This window comes from Mirounga angustirostris, unplaced genomic scaffold, assembly GCF_029215605.1.
Source record: "Mirounga angustirostris isolate CCGP_5_RB_7025 unplaced genomic scaffold, mMirAng1.0.hap1 SCAF_1, whole genome shotgun sequence".
In the NCBI taxonomy this organism is placed as follows: Eukaryota; Metazoa; Chordata; class Mammalia; order Carnivora; family Phocidae; genus Mirounga; species Mirounga angustirostris.
The window spans coordinates 179332854-179354713 of record NW_026991709.1 but is presented as its reverse complement, the minus strand read 5'-3'; the positions used below and the strand labels follow the sequence as shown (position 1 = coordinate 179354713).

Here is a 21860-nt window from a genome sequence, read left to right as displayed (position 1 = left end):
AAAAAGAAATATAATAAAAGAAATATAATACCATTAATGTTCGAGTTGGAACTAAAAAACTCTTCACTTTAGTGCCTTGGTTCATGTTTTGTTTTGTTTTTTTAAGATTTATTTATTTATTAGAAAGAGAGAGAGAACACCAGTGGGAGGCGTAGAGGGAGAGGGAGAGAGAATCCCAAGCGGACTCCACCCTGAGCATGGAGCTTGATGTGGGGCTCTATCCCATGACCCATGAGCTCATGACCTGAGCTGAAACCAAGAGTCAGATGCTCAACCAACTGACCCACCCAGGCGCCCCTTGTTTTAGCAAGGCTTTTTGGGATGTTATGACAGTATTCTGCACTGTGTTTTACTCTGGGACGACTCCACAGTACAAAGTTAAACCAGGGATCAAGAACACCTTTCCTCCTGTATATGTATTTGTAGCTCTGTAACTTGGTGTTTGGTCTACCTAAGTTTGGATTTTGGGAATACAGCCTGCAGGAACTTTTTCCTGCTGGATTGTGCTCCAAGTCTCAACCACGCTCCCCAGAACCTTTCAAACATTAAAAGGCCAGGATGGATTCTCAGTGTGAGGACAAAGTCCTACAACTTAAGGGCACCTGTCAAGCACCATCCCCCCCGACCCCCCGCCTTGTTGCCTCCCACCATCATCTCCTCTTTCTGTCATCCAACCGTCCTCAACTTTCTTTTTCTTCTTTTGTTTCCTCTCAGGTTTCTTGTTCATGCCCTCACTTTCATTCTGGGCATTTGCACTTGATTTCTTCCTTCATCTCTACCTCCCCCCCCTTCCCTCTGTCTTCCCAGCTGTCCATCTGTTAGATCTTACCTTCAGTATCCCTGTCTCTCTCTCTAGCCATCCATTCATCCATTTACATTGTACAGGTCCACCATATTAATGTTCATATCCTTACTGGTATTACTTAGCTGGCCATCTTTCCAGTTTAGATTTTAAGCTCTACTCGAGAGAGACCACTTTTGTTTCCATTGCCCCAGCATCTCTGTAGCACCTTTATAGTGTCTGCTATAACTTAGGCAGAAAATAAATGTGTGTTGAATGAATACATGAATGACGTACAGTTTGAGCTTTTGACTTACATATTCTTGTTGGCTAGTTAAAAAGCATTAATGGAAGGTACTGGATTTAAATAAAATACGAATATTTTTGTGACTATTTTCATAAAACATAAAAGAGGATTTGGGGTCAGAGGTATATTTTAAAGTCAGAGAAGTAGTGTTTACTCACAAGGGAAGCACTGTTAGAATCCATTGGCATTGATAGGCTAGTTTTCTTTAAATAAATTAATTAAAACATTTCTTACAAGTAGCACATGGTATGGAAAAAAATCAAAGGAGAGTGTTTAAAATAAAAAGCAGCACTTGTCAGTTCCACTTTTCCTTAATCCTATCTGATTAATAGGTTGAAATTTCAATAAGAGGATTCATTCACCTTCAAGAAGAAAAAAAAAAGTAAACATTTATATATTAGAACCATATAATGGCTTAAGAAAAGCAGCTATCATTCAGTTGAAGGGAGGATGGGAATAAAGCTTCACACTGAAGGGACTTTTTAAGTCACGATTTGTTTTTTTTTAAATGCCATATAAAGGGTGCAGTGTCTCCTCCAGTGTTAGCTTATGTTTCCTGTAACCTTCTTCCTCAAAGGCCCATCCTAAAAAAGGTTCAGCCTTGCTTTTTTTTTCTCTTTCAAAGACAGTATCTCAAAAATGGTACTAATTTAAGCCCTGCTAAAATGTCCAGATGCAGCACCTGGGAAAAATGGGGTTCAGAAGTTCAGAATTTGAAACTGCTTAAGCTAGGAGAATATTCTTGCTGTCATTGCAGGAAGTTGGTAACTTCTTTCGGGTGGGCATTGTTCCATTATAACAGATGGCCCCAAGTGTGGACGTGCCAGAGAGTGAAGCCCGAGTGTGAACTTGTCCAAGAAGTTGAAACACTTCTCAGAATATCTGCTCCCGATGATAGCCATGTCATTGCAACTGGGTTGGAAGAGCGAGCTCAAGGAAGCATAAAAGAATCTTTAAGAGCTTTGTCGTCCAGTATGGTAGCACTAGGCACATGGAGCTGTTGAGCACTTGAAATGTGACTAGTCCAAACTGAGATGTGCTGTGAGTGTAACATGCACATCAGGTTTCATAAACTTAGTATAAAAAATAATGTATGCGTATAAAAAAAAATAATGTAAAATATCTGGTTACTGTTTTTAATATTGGTTAATGTTGAAACAATATTTTGGGCACACTAGGTTAAAGAAGATACATTAATTTCTCCTGTTTTATTTTGCTTTTCTTTCTAAAAACAGCCGCAAGAAAATTTAAATTTATGTATGTGTCAAACTTTATATTTCTATTGGACAGTGGTGTCTGCAGGAGAATCTTTACCAGGGATGTCCTGGGAAGCTTTGTCCAACTTTGATTTGACTGTTTATTCTGAAATATGTTAGTTCCAATACAGAATTAAAATCTTGGAATTTCTAAGTTAGTTTCTTAGTAGCTCGCAGTTTAAATGTAGCAATAAAAGCAAGAGTAGGATTTTTTTTTTTTAGTTGTAAAAGAAATTTCTAGAAACTAAGAGCTTTGCAGAGCTAAAAATTCATTCTCATTGTTTTATTTTTAAGCTCTATTTTAAGTTTCTGCCAGAACAAAAATGTTCAGTCCCTTTTGGGTTCTGATGGCCTGGTAAAACTTCTTTGTAAACCCAGGGGATGTGATAGAATTGGCACAGGAGAAAATTAATTTGGTTGGGATCCATGAATGGAATGGAGGTAATGAGCAAAGCTTGCAAGAGTCCATGTAATCAGTCATTGCAGAGGTTTTGCTGCGAAGCTAGGCTGCCCAGCACCCTCCACTGTGGGCAGCATCATGTCAAGATACCTTCCTAGAGAACCCCCACCCCCAACTCTCATGTAAAAAGAGAAAAGTGTAAACATACACATAGAATATGTACGTAATTATAGGCCACATATACACATCCAGTAACATTGCTTGGCATTGATTCTTGTGTGTGTATGTGTTTTTCTGGAAAAAAGTTAAATGGGTTTTCCATGACTTTTTTTTTTTCTTTCAGCCTAGTTGTAGGATATTTTCCAACCCCACTTTTTTCCAGTAACTTAAACTCAAAACTCATAGCAGTGAGGCACTTTCTTGTCAAAGGTGAGTCAAAAACAGGAACCTTTTAATTCTGTCACATGATGCCGGATTTCAGAAAATAGTTAATAGCAAGGAGTTCTTCACCGCACCTCCCCTCCACCCCCCTTCAGTCGTCAGATTCTTAGCTGCTTGACTTCTTCACCATTGCTAAAGCCAGGAATTCAGAAGTGTAGGTCGAATATTCTCCGTAGAAAATGCATTCAGGAGCGTGCACATTACACGGGTTATAAATAGTATCTGCCCTGACAATGCTGGAATTTTCTCAGCTTCTGGAGACATTGAAGTCTTTGTTTTGTGGGTCGCTGCCCTCTCCCCCACCCCGATGCTTGAGTCATAAAGCCTGAAAAACTAATGAGGCTGCTGAAACTTAAAATCTAATTGCTAAGATGTATGAGAAACAATGAGAGGTGGCGTAGACCATACATAAGCTTGGATGCAAGGCAGCTTCTTGGCTGCTGTTGTCCTGCGACCTGCTCACTTTGCATTTTCTTGTTTCAGGACCTTGACTTTATTTTTTTCCATCAGTAGCATCCAATTAGATTTGGATCGAAAAAACTTAAAACCTAAGTAGATAGTCATTGAGCCTAATTTTAGATCCTGAATTCCCCATTTAGAATAGGAAAAAAAAAAAAAATCTATCCATGAAAACAAAAGTACAAGCCAGCTTTTCTTGATATTGTGTGTATGTGTATTTGAAAATGTTGGCCTTATATTGAGTTTATATGGAATTGTGTACAGTAGGGGTTAGTAAACTGTAATTGGCATCCAGCTTGCCACCTGTTCCATGTATAGCCATAGAACTAAACATGGTTTTACAATTAATAGTTGTTTTCGGGGCACCTGGGTGGCTCAGTCGGTTAAGCATCTGCCTTCGGCTCAGGTCATGATCCCAGGGTCCTGGGATCGAGTCCTGCATCCGGCTCTCTGCTCAGTGGGGAGCCTGCTTCTCCCTCTGCCTGCCGCTCTGCCTACTTGTGCTCTCTCTCTCTCTCTCTTTATAAAAATCTTTAGGAAAAAAAAACATAGTTGTTTTCAACCATTTAAAGTTAAACAAGACAAAACACATGCAACAGACACCATATGTGGCCCACCAAGCCAAAGGCATACCTGGCCCTTTACTTCAATAGTTTGCTGACCCTTGGTTTAGAATGTTTGCTGTGTGACACTTGATACTTGGTATGTGATCAAATAAAAAGTTCCTTTCTTGGATTTTTTTTTTTTTTAATTCACCCAACAAATATTTCTTGAGTATTTGTTCTGTTCCTACCATTGTCCTAGATATGGGGGGAAATAAAGTAAACAAAAACAAAAAAAACCTCCCATCTCTACCTTCATAGAGCTTACATTTCTGTGGAGAGAGAAAAAAAAAAAAAGACAAACTCTGACCAAATCAAATGGAAAAATAAGAAACTGAAAAGTGAAGTGCTGGGAAGACAAAGCAGCCGAGGAGTGTGAGATAGGGAATAATGCCAGAGGCAGTTTTATGCATCTCACCCTCCCTTATGCTTCCCTTGGACTGTGCTGTGAAGTGGTGACGAAGTTATTTTCCAGATTTTGAATTCACCCCCCACACGCCCACACACAAACACAAGAAAACACTTGTTTGCTTTTCCCTGTGATTTCCTTATTTTCTCTGTTACTTTATTCCCAAAGTTGCTTTTTTGCCCCAGCTGAAATTCCTTATTCAGCCTGGGCTTACGGAAGCCTTCAGGTGAGTGCTCACCAGGTCTGTTTATTTCCATCCTCTTGTTTTTCAGTCAACTTTTCTGTGTCCTTCTCCTTCAGGTTCACTGCTTGTATGTAGCATATCATTTGGGTTTTGAACTTCAGTCTCTTAGGCTTTTTCCTCCCCCTCTCTTCTGGAGATAATGGATTATGATTATTTTATTTATTTATTTATTTTTAGCATCAGCGTCTTTCCCCACATCTGAGTTTCTCTGTAAAGTCTGCATTTTGTGATCTTTACCTAAGTGAACTTTGGCAAATGTTTGTTCCCTTCATTTTGGATCTTCCCTGTTATTGGAATCCTTTGTGACTCTACCTGATCATTAATCCTGGTCTCCTGAGCATATGAGTAGTTGAGTATGATTTCTTCTCTGGTTTAAAATATGCCCTCTAGCCTGCATTTTGGTTCGCAGAATGACCAGAGCTTGGACAAAAGGCCATGGCTGACACATATACAGGCCTGAAATTATCTCGTTACAAAACAGTTGCCACATTCATGTAAATGGCTAAGCAAAGGTCAAAATATGAGCAACATTATTTATGGCTCAGTGAGCGATTTGTTATTCAAAGCCTGTCATCTTTTGTCAGAGACTGGTATTCTCAACGTCTGTGCCAGGCGAAGGACCATCTATGAAGTGATTTAGTACAAACTCAGAACACAGTTAAGAAGGAGACAATTTAGATGTATTCCAGGAAACAAAAAGCCTGCACTTGACCCAGTAGTGCTGTTCTCTGTGCTACTGTCAGACTTGTTTGCCTCTTGACCCGAGAGTTTTCCTCCCCCTAAATCAGGTTTGGCATCTGTAGCCGGGTAGTACTCACAGGATCAAGTTAATATTAGTGGCATGCCTGCAGCGTGTTGGCTTATTAGAACTTACTGCAATTGCTTGCTGTGGTCTGTGCTGGATATCAATTTATTGCCTTTCGGGTCCAGATTCACACTCTCTTACCCGCTCTGTGAAAATGGATCAGCACTCTGAATGTTCTTCCTCTGCCAGTTGGCATGATGTTAAGCATTGTCCGGAGAGCACTCTGGAGAGACATTGGAGGAGGAAGTTTTCCTTCCCGCTTCTGCAGCTCCTGACTATTGCAGCATGAGAGACATTGCCAGGGCTTGTTTCCTACAGGGCCTGTGCCTTTTCCATCCCCCAGCGCCTACAGCATGGGTGCTTCTGCAGCACCGGGCTCCCGTAGTGCGTGCTGGCCGGGGCTGCTTCTAGTAGCCAGCCGCTTTCTCTGGCCTCCCTACTTTGGTGGTTTTGGAGCAGTGTGCCTCTGTTGAACCACTTCTCTGTAAACAGCTTTCCCTGGCACCCTAGAGGATGGATTTCCAGTAAGTTCCACACATGCAATATCACAGTGAATTCCCTGCCATGCAGTGAGCACAGTGGCCCTTGATCTCAGCCCTGGGGAGGAAGGCTCTCCCTTGGGCACTGTGTCTCAGCCCTAGGGATATGGCTGCTCCATATATTATTGCCATTCTTACATTCTTTAGGGTTCTATTTACTTCTTTCTTTTTTTTTAAAGATTTTATTTATTTATTTGCGAGAAAGAATGAGAGACAGAGAGCACGAGAGGGAGGAGGGTCAGAGGGAGAAGCAGACCCCCCCGCTGAGCAGGGAGCCCGATGCGGGACTCGATCCCGGGACTCCAGGATCATGACCTGAGCCGAAGGCAGTCGCTTAACCAACTGAGCCACCCAGGCGCCCTACTTCTTTCTTTTTTAAGATTTTATTTATTTGAGAGAGAGTGAGCAAGCATGAGCGGGGGGGGGGGGGGGGGGGAGGCGGGGAGGAGCAGAGGGAAGGAGGGAAGCAGGCTCCCCACTGAGCAGGGAGCCCGATGCAGGCCTCTATCCCAGGACCCTGGGATCAGGACCTGAGCTGAAGACAGACGCTAACCGACGGAGCCACCCAGGCGCCCTTTCTATTGACTTCTTACCGGCTAATTCCCTGTTACAGTTAAGAATTCCTTATATTAAACTTTCCCTGTTTAAATTACTGTGTAGTTTCTCTCTCCTGATTGGACCCTGACTAATACGGGGTACCATCAATAGATTTAGGTTCTTTGCTTGCATTGCAAAAGCATGTAGGTAAGAAGTGTCTAACGGATTTGTACAAAGGAGCATGAAATAAGAGTGCATAGGCTATTATATATTTCTCTGCATTCTTCTAATCACATGAACAGATCTTATGAAATTCTGGAAATTTGCAATTATCTGTAGTAAGGGAGGAGGTTAGTGGTTCTCATGGTCCTAGAATAAAATATCCATGAAAGATTTTGTGTGATAAATTGGCCATTCTCTTTTTCATGGGAGCTTTAGAATATGTGAGCAAGGCTGCTGATGGGACCCAGTTGGTGAGTGGTAATTCTGTTTTTGGGGGTCGTCTGCAGAGCAGTGCAGATGTACATTGATAATCAAGTGTTGATTAGATAGATGTACATGTCAGGTTTGTTTCCTTCTACCCTAGAATCATGTGATAGGGTTGCAAGCGGTTGCTCTTTTCTTCCCCTTTTCTGTGTGAATGTTGCAGCAATGTGATAATGGCAAATGTAGGACGCAAAAAAAAAAAAAAAGAAAGAAAAGACCAGAATGAGGTGCCTTGACGATTATCTGGTCTGATCCCTTCAGTTTTCTAATGGGGAAGCTGGCTAAGGTGAGGTAAAATGGCTGGCTCTAGAGTATGCACCTAGTTAGAGAACAAAAGAATACACTAAAATTTTTTGATCCTAGCCAGTTGTTTTATCCTAACACCCACCTATTAACTTTTAAATCTCTAGTGTTTTATTTTTTGCCTTTGTTCTTAAAATTTATAAAGCTTGAGAAAATATAGTATGTGCTTTATTAAAGAATATTTGAGTCTAAATACATTAAAAGGACAAACCAGAAAATGCCTTGAGTAGGTGCTCATTTTTTTAATTTGAAAAATACTTCATTGAAGTGTAACATATGTAGAGGAAAGGGCATTCATTGTAAGTGTATATCGCATTGATGAATTTTTTGTAAATTGGCCTCCTGTTTACCAGCACTCAGACCAATTAACAGAATGTAACCTGCACTCCATATACTCCCTTCTTGTGCCCTTTGGTTGCTGTCTCCCAAAGGTAGCCACCATCCTGGCTCCTAACAGCTTTCGTTAATTCTGCCTGCTTTGTACCTTTTAGAAACGGAATATCGTATAGTCATATAATAGGTACTCATCTGTGCTTGGCCTCCATTAATCATGATTATATTTGTGAAATTCATCCTTGTTACTGTGGTTGTAGTTGTAGTTCATTCATTTTCATTGCTATATAGTATTTAATTATATGAACCTGTTGGGATTTATTTATCCAGCCTACTGTTGATGGGCATTTTCTAGTTTGGGGTGTTTACAAGTAGTGCACCTATGAACATTTGTCATTATTGTTGTTATTTTTTAGGTGTTTGGACATTGGAAGACTGCCAACTGTGAGGTTAAGGGCATAAGCTTGGTATTGGACAAACCATTAATTGTGTGTGATCTTGGTCAAGTTTTTTTTACCTCCTTGAGCCTGTCTCCGTGTTTGTAATGGACATAAGAATTCCAGTCTTGCAGGGCTTTGGAAAGAAATGAATGAAACGATGGATGGTTTTCATAGTGCTTGACATATATAATAAGTACTGAAAGAATGGAAGTTGCTATTGTTTTTTAAATTAAACTTTTGTAAATTATAACAAAGCATCCACATAACTTACTCTTTGCATTCTATTGCTAGGATGCAGTGTTTTTTTTTTTTCCCCACAGAGGTTGCACAGGCTTTCTTCAAATCTTTCTCTTCCCTCTCCCTGCCTCCATGCCACACTTGTTACCTGCCTGTTATAATCCAGGTATAGGGGCAGAGATTTAGAGTTTTTATAAGACTTTATTCATTACTAAGCTATCTTCTCAGTTTTTGCCATAGGGTTCACCATTATAATGCTATTCACTTATGTTTTCTCCTATTTTGCTTTTAATCAACTCACTTTCTTTTACTCTACTTTGTCCAAAGATGCAAAATCCTTGGAGTAAGGGGTTTGTAGCAGTATTTTAAGAGTTTGTCATTTACCGTCAAACACGTTTCACGTGCCATCACTGCATATTACACTTTTGGAAATATTCCACTAAGCATGGGCCTTGCTTGTTGGAATTCCTGGTCTGTGGATAGAGGAGGACAACTGAGCAAATAGCCCCATGTCTTAAATTTTGCTGGTGTCCTTACTTATTACCACTGTCTTGGCTCACCTCCTCCTTACCTCACACCAGCCTCTGAATGCACATATTGCTCTTCTTCAGCTTTTCACTAGTATAATCTATGCTACCTGTAGTTGATGGGATTGTCCTTCTCCAGACCTGCGACTGTCAGCTATTCCCATAGTAAGAGCTTAAGAAAACTCCACTTTACCATTAAGTCTTCAACACACACCACGTACAGGCTTTTCTCCTAAAGACATGTCATTGTATCCGTCAGCAGCGGCCAAGTTTTGCTGCATTAACAAAGCCCTGCAAAATTTTAGGGACTTAAAAAAAACTCAGTTGACAGTGGCTATGGTCTGGGTCTCTTTCCTTCTGAAGCTAATGTGTAAAGAGCAGCACCTATTTGGGACATATTTGTCTTGAACAGAAGGAAAAGGGAAATAGTGGAATCACACACTGGCTCTTAGAACTTCCCCAGGAAGTGGCGCTTGTCATGTCACTTGTATGCATGTTTCATTGGCCATAAGACGTCAGTGGCAAAGCCTGGTACCAGTGGGAGGGAAATAGAATCTTCTGGAAGGAGCAGTCAGTAGGAAGGGACTTGGCAAGAAGGGGCAGCAGAGTCATTGCTTTGGTAGATAGGGTCTCTGGCATATAATTCCCAATTTGTTGGCAGCCTGAAAGAAATGGGGAATCACAGTTTCCTTCTCTCATTTAGTAAATATTGACTCCTTCTGCCAAATGATGTGAAAGAAGCTCTGTGAAGCTTGAAGGCTGTGGTCTTGAGTCCTGCTTCTAGAAAATTCATGCTATAAATATAATCAAGAATATCCTCACTTTTATTTACAATTGGCCTAAAGCCAAGATTACTTGCATGAGTACTAGGTAATAAGTCAGTCAGTCCTTATTGACTCCTTGCACGGCCTCAAGCATGCTTTTCTCTAGAATGCATGTTTAACTTGGACTTTGAGGAAAATCATGAACTCATCCCGACTTAAGAAAGCTTTGTGAATGACTAGAGCTTTCAGCATTATGTTTATGTAGTTTCAAAGGTTGTATTATTATTATTATTATTTTTTAGATGAAGGATGATTTAAGAAGATTAGGTAGCATCCCTCATTAATCTGGAGCTATTTTAATGAAAACAAAAAGGGCAACCTGCTTCCCTCTTAGAATGTCATATGTTAGGTTTATTTATAAATTATTTTTAATCAAATTTTATTTAGATTGGATAGGATAATTTTCAAGTAGAGAATGCTAACTAACCTAGAATAAGGAAAGGAAAACACTTTTGTCCAAGTGAACATAATTTTAATAGCATTTTAAAAACCTCATAATACTAGTTTACATAATAAATATGTTTTTATAAAGCTGCAGATACATAAATATAGAAGATAAATATATAAAGTTTACATTTTGCAAATGGATTAAAATCACCATGGTATTTAGGTACATAAAGTCAATCTTATGATAATTATTTTACTAAATGTGGGATCTGTTATAAAATGAACAATCTGATCCTAATTTCTCTTATTTAAATCTTGGGATGATTTGAAGTAGGGCTTAGTCAATATATTAACATATTCTTGGAGTCTGATATTATGAGCATCGTGAACTTGATAGTTGAAATAAATATTTGACAGAAATTTAATAGGTAGAAGAATTTTATTATCAGCTGGAGAGCAAAAATATTTGCATCTGCATTTGAATACTGGACTTCCTAATGCGAATGCACACACATGTGTGTGTATAGATGTGTGTATGATTGAAGACTCATGCTCTTCTAAGTGTGACCCATGAGCTGGACTGGTTCATGAGCTGTGTGTTGCTGGTTTGCAGTAATTTAAGAACAGAAACTGAGAGTGTTTAGAAATGTCTATAGCAATTGAACAGAGCAATTTTAGGTCTTTTGAATCTGATACAAACTTGGATTTGCATATCTGTGTGTGTGTTTTTTCTTTTTGTTTGTCTAAGAATTCATTTTTATTTTGCTTTTTACAAAAGTATTGGGCTGTGATGTATTTGGGAAAACAGACAAACTGGTGACACGATTGGTTTGAGAACCATTGGTGAAAAGCCTCTATCATTGTGGCAGAAAGGTGGTATAATTTCTAATATTCCATAGACATGCTTTATGACGTGGAATACTGTGGGTCTTATAGCATATGGGCTTTTCTAATCCCTGATTTAGCCATATTCCCTACCCTTTCCAGCATAACTGTTCTGTGCATCTCATGGTGACATTTTGATCCGCTTATTTCCTGGAATGATTTGCAAAGAAGTAATTCTTTGGGTTTATGCATTCATTCAGCCATCATTTAATGAGCATCTCTTGTGTGCCAGGTACTTTTCTAAGCATTGGGAGTTCAGAGGTAACAAAACAGATGTATAATCATGCTCTCTTAGCTTATATGAAAAGAATTAAAATATATAAATGTTTATAATCACACACACGTATGTATACACGCACATGGACTGTGAGGTGGTTGATTGGTTCCAGGTGTCATCCAGTTGCACTTGGGCTTCTGATGCGTACTTTCCCCTACTTGGATATTAAGATCACTCTTGATGTAGCTTTGTGTCTGAATGCTATGGCTGGCAAAGTAAGAGTCCCCAGGTGACAGATGTGGATGGCTTCCCTTAGGGCCATTGAGGCTTTTGAGTGTGGCCTCCCCAGATTGGTGAGGACGGTGGAACAAATAAAACCTCAGAGACTGGAGGAGCTTGTTCACTGTCCTGAATCGCTGTCCCCTTTTGGGATGCCATTAAATGGGGTTCATATCGAGTGCATTTCTTTGGTCCAGCAGGAGGAACTATGATCTTCTGCAGGACCGTGTTCCAATCCTGGGAGTCCAGGATGAAGCACCGGGGAGGTGTTAACACTCTGAAATTAGAGCAGCATTTTGTATATGTGCATTTTTCTGGGGTAAGTGCCCCAACTTCCATCAGCTTCTGCAAGGGACTCGTGACCCCTAAGGCTGAAGAATCATTGGTCAACAGGGCCCTGCAGCGCCATTTGTAGTTTGGCCCCTATTATTTACTCTGATTCCATCTCCTCTCATTTTGTCCCTTGGGGTTTTCTGCAGTGACTGGACTGGCCTCCTCACGGCTGCTGCAGCATGCCTGGCACAGTCCCATCGGGAATGCTTGGTCTCCAGCCATCCCCAGAATTCATCTCCTCGCCTCCTTGAAGCCTTTGTTCAGATGTCGCCCTCTGGGCTTACCCTGACTACCATATTTAAAATTGCATCCGTTTCCTGCCCATATCTTAGTCCTTTTGATGCTTCTTGCTCTGCTTTACTTGTACTCCTTTAACATCTTTTGTGGCTTAGTTATTTATGGAGTTTATTGTCCACGGATGCTGTACAGGGATTTTTGCCTCTTGGTCACTGCTATGTCTTGGGCAACTTGAACAATGTCCGGCACACAGTAGGTGTTCATTCATTAAAAATTTGATGAATAAATGAATGAATTTGGGATCTGACTCTCCCTTTCAGAGTGTACAATATGGAGCTTAAATTTGGCCAGTTCAGCTGAGGTTCCTCATGTTGCCCTGTGTGTACTCCATCCCTTAGGTTATGGTTTCGTGAACCTTAGTTCTTGTGTTGCTATAAATTGGCTTTTAGTGCATCTCTTTATTTTTCTTTCCAAGTTTTGAATATTCCCATGAGACGCTTTCATCTTTTTCTTGCTGATTCTTTGCTGTTTGTTTAATCTTACTTGACCCTAGGCTCTCGAAGCATTCACAGATAGGATCTTAGGCAAGTTAGCATCCCCTGGCTTCCTCATCTGTAAAATGGGAATGATCATTTATATAACCTTGCAAGGTTGCTGTGAGGGTGAAATGAGATGAGACTTGTTAAGTGGATCAGACAGGGCCTGGCCTAAATATTGGTTGCAATAACGCTGATAAAGATGTGTCTTATGGCTCAGCATAATGTCTAGCATATGGCAGACACAGAGCAAATGGGAATTGTTACAGTTATTATGTTTTTTCCCACCCATGATTACCACCACCCATGATACAGTTCCAGATGATCATCGGAGAGTGGGGCATTAGCAGGAAACTGTAGAGGAGATTAAGGGTTGTCTTCCTTTCCCTTCCCATCCCTTCCTCGACCTCCACCCCACCTCTTCCTCTTCCATGCTGGGAAGCAACTGTTTTTCTCCCTTGCTGTGCACTGGAAGACCTTTCAGGTTTGAAACTTCTTCTTTGCTGTGCAGTGTGATGGTGGCTGTCACCATCATGTAGCACTCAGCCTTTTGTGCAACATTCTATTTGAATAGATAGCAATAGTTAACTAGCGTGGTTCCTTGAGACGTATTTCCACACACGTATTTCACAACGATCACGATTTCTGGCCAAGGTTTAATTTTTTTGGAGGGCATTTCAAGGAGCTGCCTTCTAAATCTCTGAATGCCTGGGTTAGTTTTTTGTCTTTTTTCCCTCAGTGACAGGTTAGTAAAACTCCCCAGATTTGAATCTTACAATCAATCAGCAAAGGTTTATTAAGTATCTGTATATGGAGAACTTTTTGAGCAGCAGAATGGCATGGTGAAAGTTGAGTTTTAGAAAGATTAACCTGGGGACTGTGCCTAATTGGTGGAGGGGGTGTTGCAAATCCAGCAGAGAAAGGAGGGGTGGGTATCGTGTGGGAATTGGTTAGAATCAGAACTGCAACAGCGCCATTGGCCGTGGAAGCCAGGGCGGGACATGGGGTATACGTATGTTCCGCTTTCTTAAGCACTGCCAAACAGTCTCCCAAAGCAGTTGTCCCAGTTTACACTTCCACCAGCAGTGTCTGAGTGTTCTGGAAGCTCCCCATTCTTGCCAACGCTTGGTCACTATCGCTGCATAACAAATCCTGTTAAAATATAGTGATTGAAAAAAAATAACTTTCATGTTATTATCTGTTGTGGTCTCTGTGGGTCAGGCATTCAGGAGGACTGGGCTGGGAAGTTCTGGCTTGGGGTCTTTCATGACATTTTATTTATTTATTTATTTATTTATTTATTCTTTTTTATTTTTTTATTTTTATTTTTTAAAGATTTTATTTATTTATTTGAGACAGAGAATGAGAGAGAGAGAGCACATGAGAGGGGGGAGGGTCAGAGGGAAAAGCAGGCTCCCCGCCGAGCAGGGAGCCCGATGCGGGACTCGATCCAGGGACTCCAGGATCATGACCTGAGCTGAAGGCAGTCGCTCAACCAACTGAGCCACCCAGGCGCCCTATTTATTTATTCTTAATGATTTTATTTATTTATTTGACAGAGAGAGACAAAGCGAGAGAAGGAACACAAGCAGGGGGAGTGGGAGAGGGAGAAGCAGGCTTCCCGCTGAGCAGGGAGCCTGATGCGGGGCTCGATCCCAGGACCCTGGGATCATGACCTGAGCTGAAGGCAGACGCATAACAACTGAGCCACCCAGGCGCCCCTTTCATGACGTTTTAGACTGAGGGTGGCTGCTATACCTTCGGAAGCAGGAAGACTTTGGTGGTCAATTTAAACCCCTTCTTAGCATCTTTCTGCACCTCACAGGGTCAAGGTCGATGTAGGGTGAGCAAGAGAGATAGAAGTCCTAGTTCTGCTAAAGATTGAAGTGAACATCTACTGTGTTTTAGGCCTTGTGCAGGATCTTCTGCTATTCTGTGAAGTTTTTTATTTCCTTCAGCATGATCTTCCTTTCAGATTCAACTTCCTAGACAAGCCTTTCCTTAATAATCCTGTTAATTAAATATACTTTCCTCTTTATTTCCATCTTAATGCTCAGTTTATCACCTTTGTAGCTCTTTTCTCTATTTACATTGTGTAGTTGCGCCTATTTGTTACTTGTCTACCTGCCTTCTCTCAACCCCCAGTACTGGACTGAGGGTCCATGGCAACAAGGACTCTGCCTCTTTGGTGCACTGTTCTTTACTGAGATGAAATATAGGATAGATGAAATATAGGGCACCAGAGAAATTTGAATTTTAGAGCAAAACAAGTAATATTTTAATATATGTAAGTTCCTAATATAGGGCATTTTAAAGTAGAAGTATATCCCAAATGTGGGACTTGCTTATACTAGGTATTATTTGTGGTTTATTTGAAACAAATTCAGTTTGGTGGCTGATAGTTTTATTTGCTACATCTGGCCACCCTAGTACCTGATATTTAGCATAGTGTGTATCCCATAATAGAAGCTCAACAAAGTGTTTGGCAGAATGAATGATTGAATAAATGAAAGAGCTCATTTCTTTTTCAGGACCAGTTTTGCAAGGTGGATGTTATTCCTTTACAGATAGGGAAATTGCTCTTGGACTAAACTAATCAGCTTGCACATGCTCTCAGAGACAGTTGGCATAGGGTGGGAATATGAGTCAAATTTTGAAAGCTGCTCTCTTTGGCTTTCAGTTATCTGTCTTTTCTTTTCACTACATCATGCTGCCTTGCCTTGTTAAAAGAGATTTCCTCCTTGTAGCAGTCACATTTCTTCACTGTATTAACGAACTAAACTCTGTTTAGTTGAAGTAGAAAGAGAGTTTATTATCGAATATTCAGGAGCCTCTGACCCCTGGGAGGCCAGTGAAGCAGCCTGGGGCTGAGTAGTGAGGAGCCATACCCCAGCACACCATAGAACCGATCCAGTGAGGACACTGATGTAGCTGCTTCTGGGTGTAGACACTAGCTTGCACCATTGACCCAGCTAGCACAGACCATTAAACCACACAGCCAAACCCCACACTCCTACACCTTCCAGATGTAGCTGCTTCTTTCCTCACTGGAGTACAGTTCTGCACATTCTTTTTTTTTTTTTTTTTTTTTTTAAAGATTTTATTTATTTGACAGAGAGAAACATAGCGAGAGGGAACACAAGCAGGGGGAGTAGGAGAGGGAGAAGCAGGCTTCCCGCTGAGCAGGGAGCCCGATGCGGGGCTCGATCCCAGGACCCTGGGACCATGACCTGAGCCGAAGGCAGACACTTAACGACTGAGCCACCCAGGCGCCCCATGCTTTGATATTTTTAATCTGCCCATAGGGTCCTGAGTCTGTACACCCTGGAGGCACTTGATACATTAGTGAATAAAAACTCAATTCTCTGTGTGGTGGGATTTTACAGGTGACTTTAACTTTATTCATGTATATTTTTCTAATTTCCTGTAATGAACATTTGGAATAAAAAGAAAGTCTTGAAAATTTGGCAAGTAGCTGGGAGAAAAGCTATGGGTTTGAAGTCCCTTATCCTCAATTCTGAAATCCAAAAGTCTCTGAATAGTGAAGATTTTTTTTTTTTTTACTTCATTTGGCAGAATTACCTGACCTGAAATGACACGAGGCTATTTAAAGTCTTTATTATCTCACTTAGTGGAATATTCATATGTTTCCCGGCAGAAATATTAATGTACTTGATTATGAGCTGTTGCCCCATCTCACTGGGGATATTATACTGTGTATGTACTGTTACCTTTATAAAATCTAGAAAATTCTGATGTCCAAGAGCTATCAGTCCCCAAGAGTTTGTGTGAATACACATGTATAATATCTAAGTAGAAGTTTGTGGAATGATTTATTAAAAGCTTTTGACAGTGATTACCTCTCAGAGCAGGGATTGGTTGGGGAATCAGTGGGGGATGAATTTATGCTTCCTATTGTTCGGATTTCTAATAATTATTATGATAAAATAATTGCCTTTCTCAATGAAAAAAAAAGTAGAATTGGCTGGAGGTTTTATTTATTTGGGGAAATAGTGGTAATATTAATTTTAAAAGATAGTTTGTCACGCAGGCTGTGCCTTTACGTCTGAGTTCAACACTACCCACTGCTGACAAGGACGAAGAGAAAGTTAGGAACACACCAGGCAACCTACTGCCTTTTGGGAGATGGGTGCATGCTTTAGTGGAAGGGAATTTGCATCAGCAAAAAGCACTAATTTCGCTTAGAAAAATAAAATAAAGGCACTCAAAAATGTGATGAGTAAATGAAACTACTGTTATGAGTGATGGGTTTGGCATGTTTTACGAAGTCTGAACGATTACTCATCCGCTGTACGTTTGCAGAAGTTCTTTAACAAAAGCCAGATGCATACGTAGTAGCAGGGGTTAGTAGGTGGATGAGAGGATTAAACCCAGCGAGTTTTTGGAGCACTGGTTTGTAGCTGTTTTTGGCTTGTCAACAGGCTCCTTTTCTGAGTCAGCCTATAGGATGGCTTCCCAGGGTAAGTCTGATTTTGCTTTTCTGGGTTTAAAATATAAGTGGTGAAGGAGGTCTGACGAGTTGCCTTTTTTTTTTGCACTGGATTCTGTAAATCAACAGAGCCTGTATTTCTTCTGCGAGAAAGACATTTATCCTATTCCAGCATATTCTAGTGTTCCTGCTGCTGATTTTTATAGCTTTGCCTAACCTCCCCCTAAGTTTGAAAGTGGAATGCCCAAGTGCTGAAAGAATTTGCCAAGGGAATTGCAAAGGTCATATATGTAAGTTCTGCGGCTGGCGGCTGGCTTGAGGAGAGCAATGTGATTGAGCCGGAGCCCTTTGTGACCCTTTCTCTTAAAGAGGATGTTTCCAATAAATTAGTGTAGCACATTTTATGTGCTTGTTTATGACCTTAAAAATGGTTTAGCTATTGCTGAGTGGCCATTACTGATGCTTTATGACATGTTATAATGGTTTCAACCTGCACTTTTTTTTGGATTAAAACAATGTCATGCATCAGTCGATGTGAAGTTCATTTTTTTTTTTTTTTCCTCTTAAAGGGACTGGGGGGAACATTCAACATTAGAATAAGTCCCTGGATTCTAACCCCCGAGAATGTTGGTTCTCGAGGTCAGAATAAGTGAGGATTCGCCAAGCTCTTACAAATGAGCTTTGTAGTAATTGCTGTTGAAATTATAAAAACAGTGCTTTTCCCACTGGATGTTAAATGCCCCCTTTCATTAGCTATAGTATGGGGAGCAAAAGCATGTGATTTTTTTTTTTTTTAAATGTTTAACCATAGCTACTTTTAAAAGGCAGTTTTCATTTTGTGGCTGCTTTTTTCCTTCCGGTGCCTAGCCCAGTCGAGGACTTTATCTTCTTGTATCTTTTTAGGACACTCTGATGAATAATAGGGGTCTGACTAGCTCTCTAAATGGAAGAGCATACAGAGGAGCCTGGGCTGGAGGGAGTGGAAGAGCCCAGTTGCATCCTCGGCCAGCCAGGGGTCAGAGGTACTGCCCTTCTCCCCATTGCCTTCAGCTTTCAGGCTGCCGGAGATCACTGTGATGTGAGGGCTGGGGCATGTCGGTGGTGGCCGATAGCTTTTCTGAGTGGCAGTGACATCTCTGCGGGCTCAGAAGGGCCTTTGCCTCAAGATTTCTGTTCATTAATGTTCAGTACTCAAGAAAGAGAAAATGGACCTTGCTCTAAATGTAGTCCTACCTCAGCAAAGACTGATACATAAAAATGAGTATATCAATTGATGTTTTTAAAAAAGGAAAACACTCACATTGGGAGACTGTAAAATAAAATAGACTTTAAAAATTAAAGCACCCATGTCCTTAGTGCTGTATGTGTCACCTAGAAATATCTATAGCCCGCAGAGTCTGAAGACCTCTGCTAAGGGCTCCATGAAGTTGGAGGAGGTTAATGGGGCTCATCTCTCCAGACCATCAGTAGTTCTTGAATATTTGGAGAAGGGGAGCAAAAGTTGCAGTAATCCAACTGGTCAGTTATTTAGGAATTTTTTTCCTGCTGGTAAAAGCAAGAATATATCATGGAATAGAATGTGAGATAAAGTCTGAGGCTGCAAAGAGACATCTGCTGTACTGATGGTGAATTCAGATCCTACTCCTAGGCCTTGCTTTCAGTCCTCCGGGCAAGGGTGTGTCTCCTGTGCTGTGAGGGGTGCTTTGGTGGAAAAGTTACAGGGTTCACTTTCATCCCTTCTCAAACACAGCCTTCCCAGGAATATATAAAACAAGGTGAATCGTTGTGAGGTTTGAGAAAAGTTACAGCCCAGGGTGAGCTGGAACACTTCATCCATCATGTCACACACACAGGGAGGAATCGGGACTGAAGGCTTAACTACTACCTTCCCCCAAAATTGTTATAATAATAAGACAATTGTCTTTTTCATTTCACGAGTAAAATGTGGTGGAGATTGGCACCTGAAGATGTAACCTTGTGACTTTTTCCAATGTTCCCTCCTATACCTGGATTGCAACTTGAACAGTGACTTAGCCAAGCACCCCTTCCCCCGCATTTTAAGTGAAGAGTGAAATCATTTATCGATGATTTCCAAGAAAATTATTGTGTGTGTTAGGGATTATCTAGCCTCTTTTGATTTTGTCCTATTAGCCTCATTTCTTGGTGTTTATGAGCATTTCATCACAGGGCAAGAGGGGATGAAATCCCAAACAGCTTTTTACTCCTAGTTGCTTGTTGCTAGTTAGGGAATTTAGCTTAAACAGATACAATGGCAAACATATTTTACATTTTGTAGGGGAGAAAATTCAAGAATATATATATTTGAGCCTGATCTTTGATTGATATATACATACATACATATACATATGCATGTATATATACATCTGTATCTGTCTGTATCTTGCACTTATATATCTGTATCTTCCATGTAATACATGCATATATTTATATGTATCTGAATCTTCCATGTAAAAAATATATATATATAGCACAGTCTTTGATACATACACATATATACATGTGTGTGTATCCATATCTTACACATAATTTACTAAACTCTTAAATCTATATTCACGAAAAAATCAAATCTTAAAATAATTCTGCTGGAAAAAATAAAGAGGGAAAATTAGTAGGCAGTCTTCATGAGACTTTAATGTGTGTATTTACTACTTAGAAATATTCAAATGCAACTTTGTTTTGTGTAGGTAATTTTGGTGGTACAGTATTCAAAAAGGTGACAGAGAAAAGGGCAGAATACAATTCTTGAAGCTATAATTTGCAGGAAACTAATAATACAAGTCCATTTTCTTTTCTAAATGTGCTATTTATATAATTTATATTTTTAACAAATCTTAGAACTCAAATGAAAATAGTGATTAATCTTAAGGGCAAGAAATGTAACTGTGCCAAATTTGGAAAGTTAAAGAAATTCTTTTGGTTATTAAACACAGTCTGTTGAGTATTCTAATTTGTGTGTCACAGAGCATAGTGCTAAGCAGATAGTGTGTGCTCATTTAATGTTAAGTGATTGACTCAGTTTGGCAACGCTTTTTTTTCACCTAGAAAAATAAGCATATTTGATTTAGAAGTGGCAAGTCAATTTTTAAGCCAAATTAAGATAAATAGGTCAGATGAAGTAGCATACATAGTAGGAATGGTAGTAGTACATAAATAAAGAAAAAAGACTGAAAAGAAAAACATCAAAATGTTTGCATTTTAAGATGGTGAATGATTTTAATTTTTATGCATTTTTTGGTTTTCTTTTAATTTTCCAAAGTGAGCAAGTACATTCTTTGGAACATAGTACTTTCATGACACATATGAGGCTTCACATAATTATTTGTTGAATGCCAGGTTAATTAATTGATCATAAAAAGGATACACATAAAATATGATGTAAATGGTGTCCCCTGGAGTTCAGAGCATGTTAGCTTTGAGTAGAACTTACATTCTAGGAAAAGTCCTTTTTTTTCAAATATTTTCTGTAGAGTCTAGGATGGTTGTTTCTGCTGTAACACAACATACGCATTTCTAAAAAATCACCAGGCTCAGCAAAATCATGGAGTCTATAGGAAAAAGAGGGTTAGGGGTATCACACTCACAAACTTTGTCAGTGACATAATAAAAGAAGAAAAGATAGGAACCTAATAAAAACAGTAGACAGTTGTACATTTGTTAAATGGTTAAATAAATAAATTATATATATATATATATATATATATATATATATATATATATATATATATATATATATATATATATATAAATACAGCAATAAACTTGGTAGTTTGCCTTGAAAAGACCTGGTGTTTGCTTGTGGAAGTGGGTGTGAGAAGGATTGCAGCTTGTACATTACAGAGAAGAGGTGGAAGGAAGCTTATCTGAAATCAATGGAAAATTGTGCCTCTAGAAGTGGATGGGTGTGGTGCATCATGTGCATGGTAAACTACGGTAGCTGGTAGGTGTTCGAAGTGTGTGGATGTGTGTATTCCTACATGGCTTGATTCATCTGGGTGCATTTTTTGTGTTCACCTAGTGTTTCTTGCAAACAAAACAATGCACAGCAAACCAAAATTCATTTGAGTTATGGGCAAATTGTTTTCTAATGTAACAGTCGCAACTGAACAAATTTGCCTTTTAGAAAGAAGCATTCTAGCAGAACTGAATGTACCTGAGAGAGATGAAATAAAGCTGCACTAGTTCTAGGTACGTCAGGGGCCCAGGTTGGAATCCAACCTCTCTATCCACACCACCCCAGGGATTCCATGGAACATCGCTGTATGGCATAGAATTTGATTGTCCTTTTGTTCGTGACCTGGGACAGCTATAGAACAATGCTCTTTTTGTGGAGACATTTGGTCCTATGTGTGTAACCTTCCTTGGCCAGTGACTGGAGGTGTGCCAGCTTCTGCAGCATTCACAAAGTTCAGTCCCACTGCCAGATGGACTGTCCATTAAAGTGAATTGCCTTGAACCCAATGGCCCCATAGAATACCTCACTTTGGGTCCTAGTCAGGGAATCTAACCTTGAACATGGTATTACTCAATACTTACCAAATGCTGCTGTGAAAAAAAATATTTATGGGGGTTACAGTTTGAAGGATAG

At 40.0% G+C, this 21860-nt stretch overlaps 1 protein-coding gene across 13 annotated transcripts in view; it reads left to right on the top strand.

Annotated features, from left to right (window-relative positions):
• MITF (melanocyte inducing transcription factor) overlaps positions 1-21860 on the top strand; it is a 217014-nt gene that overhangs the window by 72799 nt on the left and 122355 nt on the right. For 2 of the 13 annotated variants that reach the window (XM_064593772.1, XM_064593770.1), the window contains exon 1: positions 16066-17285. The exons of 9 other annotated variants lie outside the window; for them this stretch is intronic. Coding sequence is in view for 2 of the 4 variants with exons in the window: in XM_064593765.1 (XP_064449835.1) it covers positions 17273-17285 (13 nt within the window). In the remaining 2 variants the exon portion in view is untranslated. Of the gene's footprint in view, positions 1-16060; positions 17286-21860 lie in introns of those variants that run through there. 2 more of the 13 variants (XM_064593765.1, XM_064593766.1) reach the window with 2 other exon arrangements.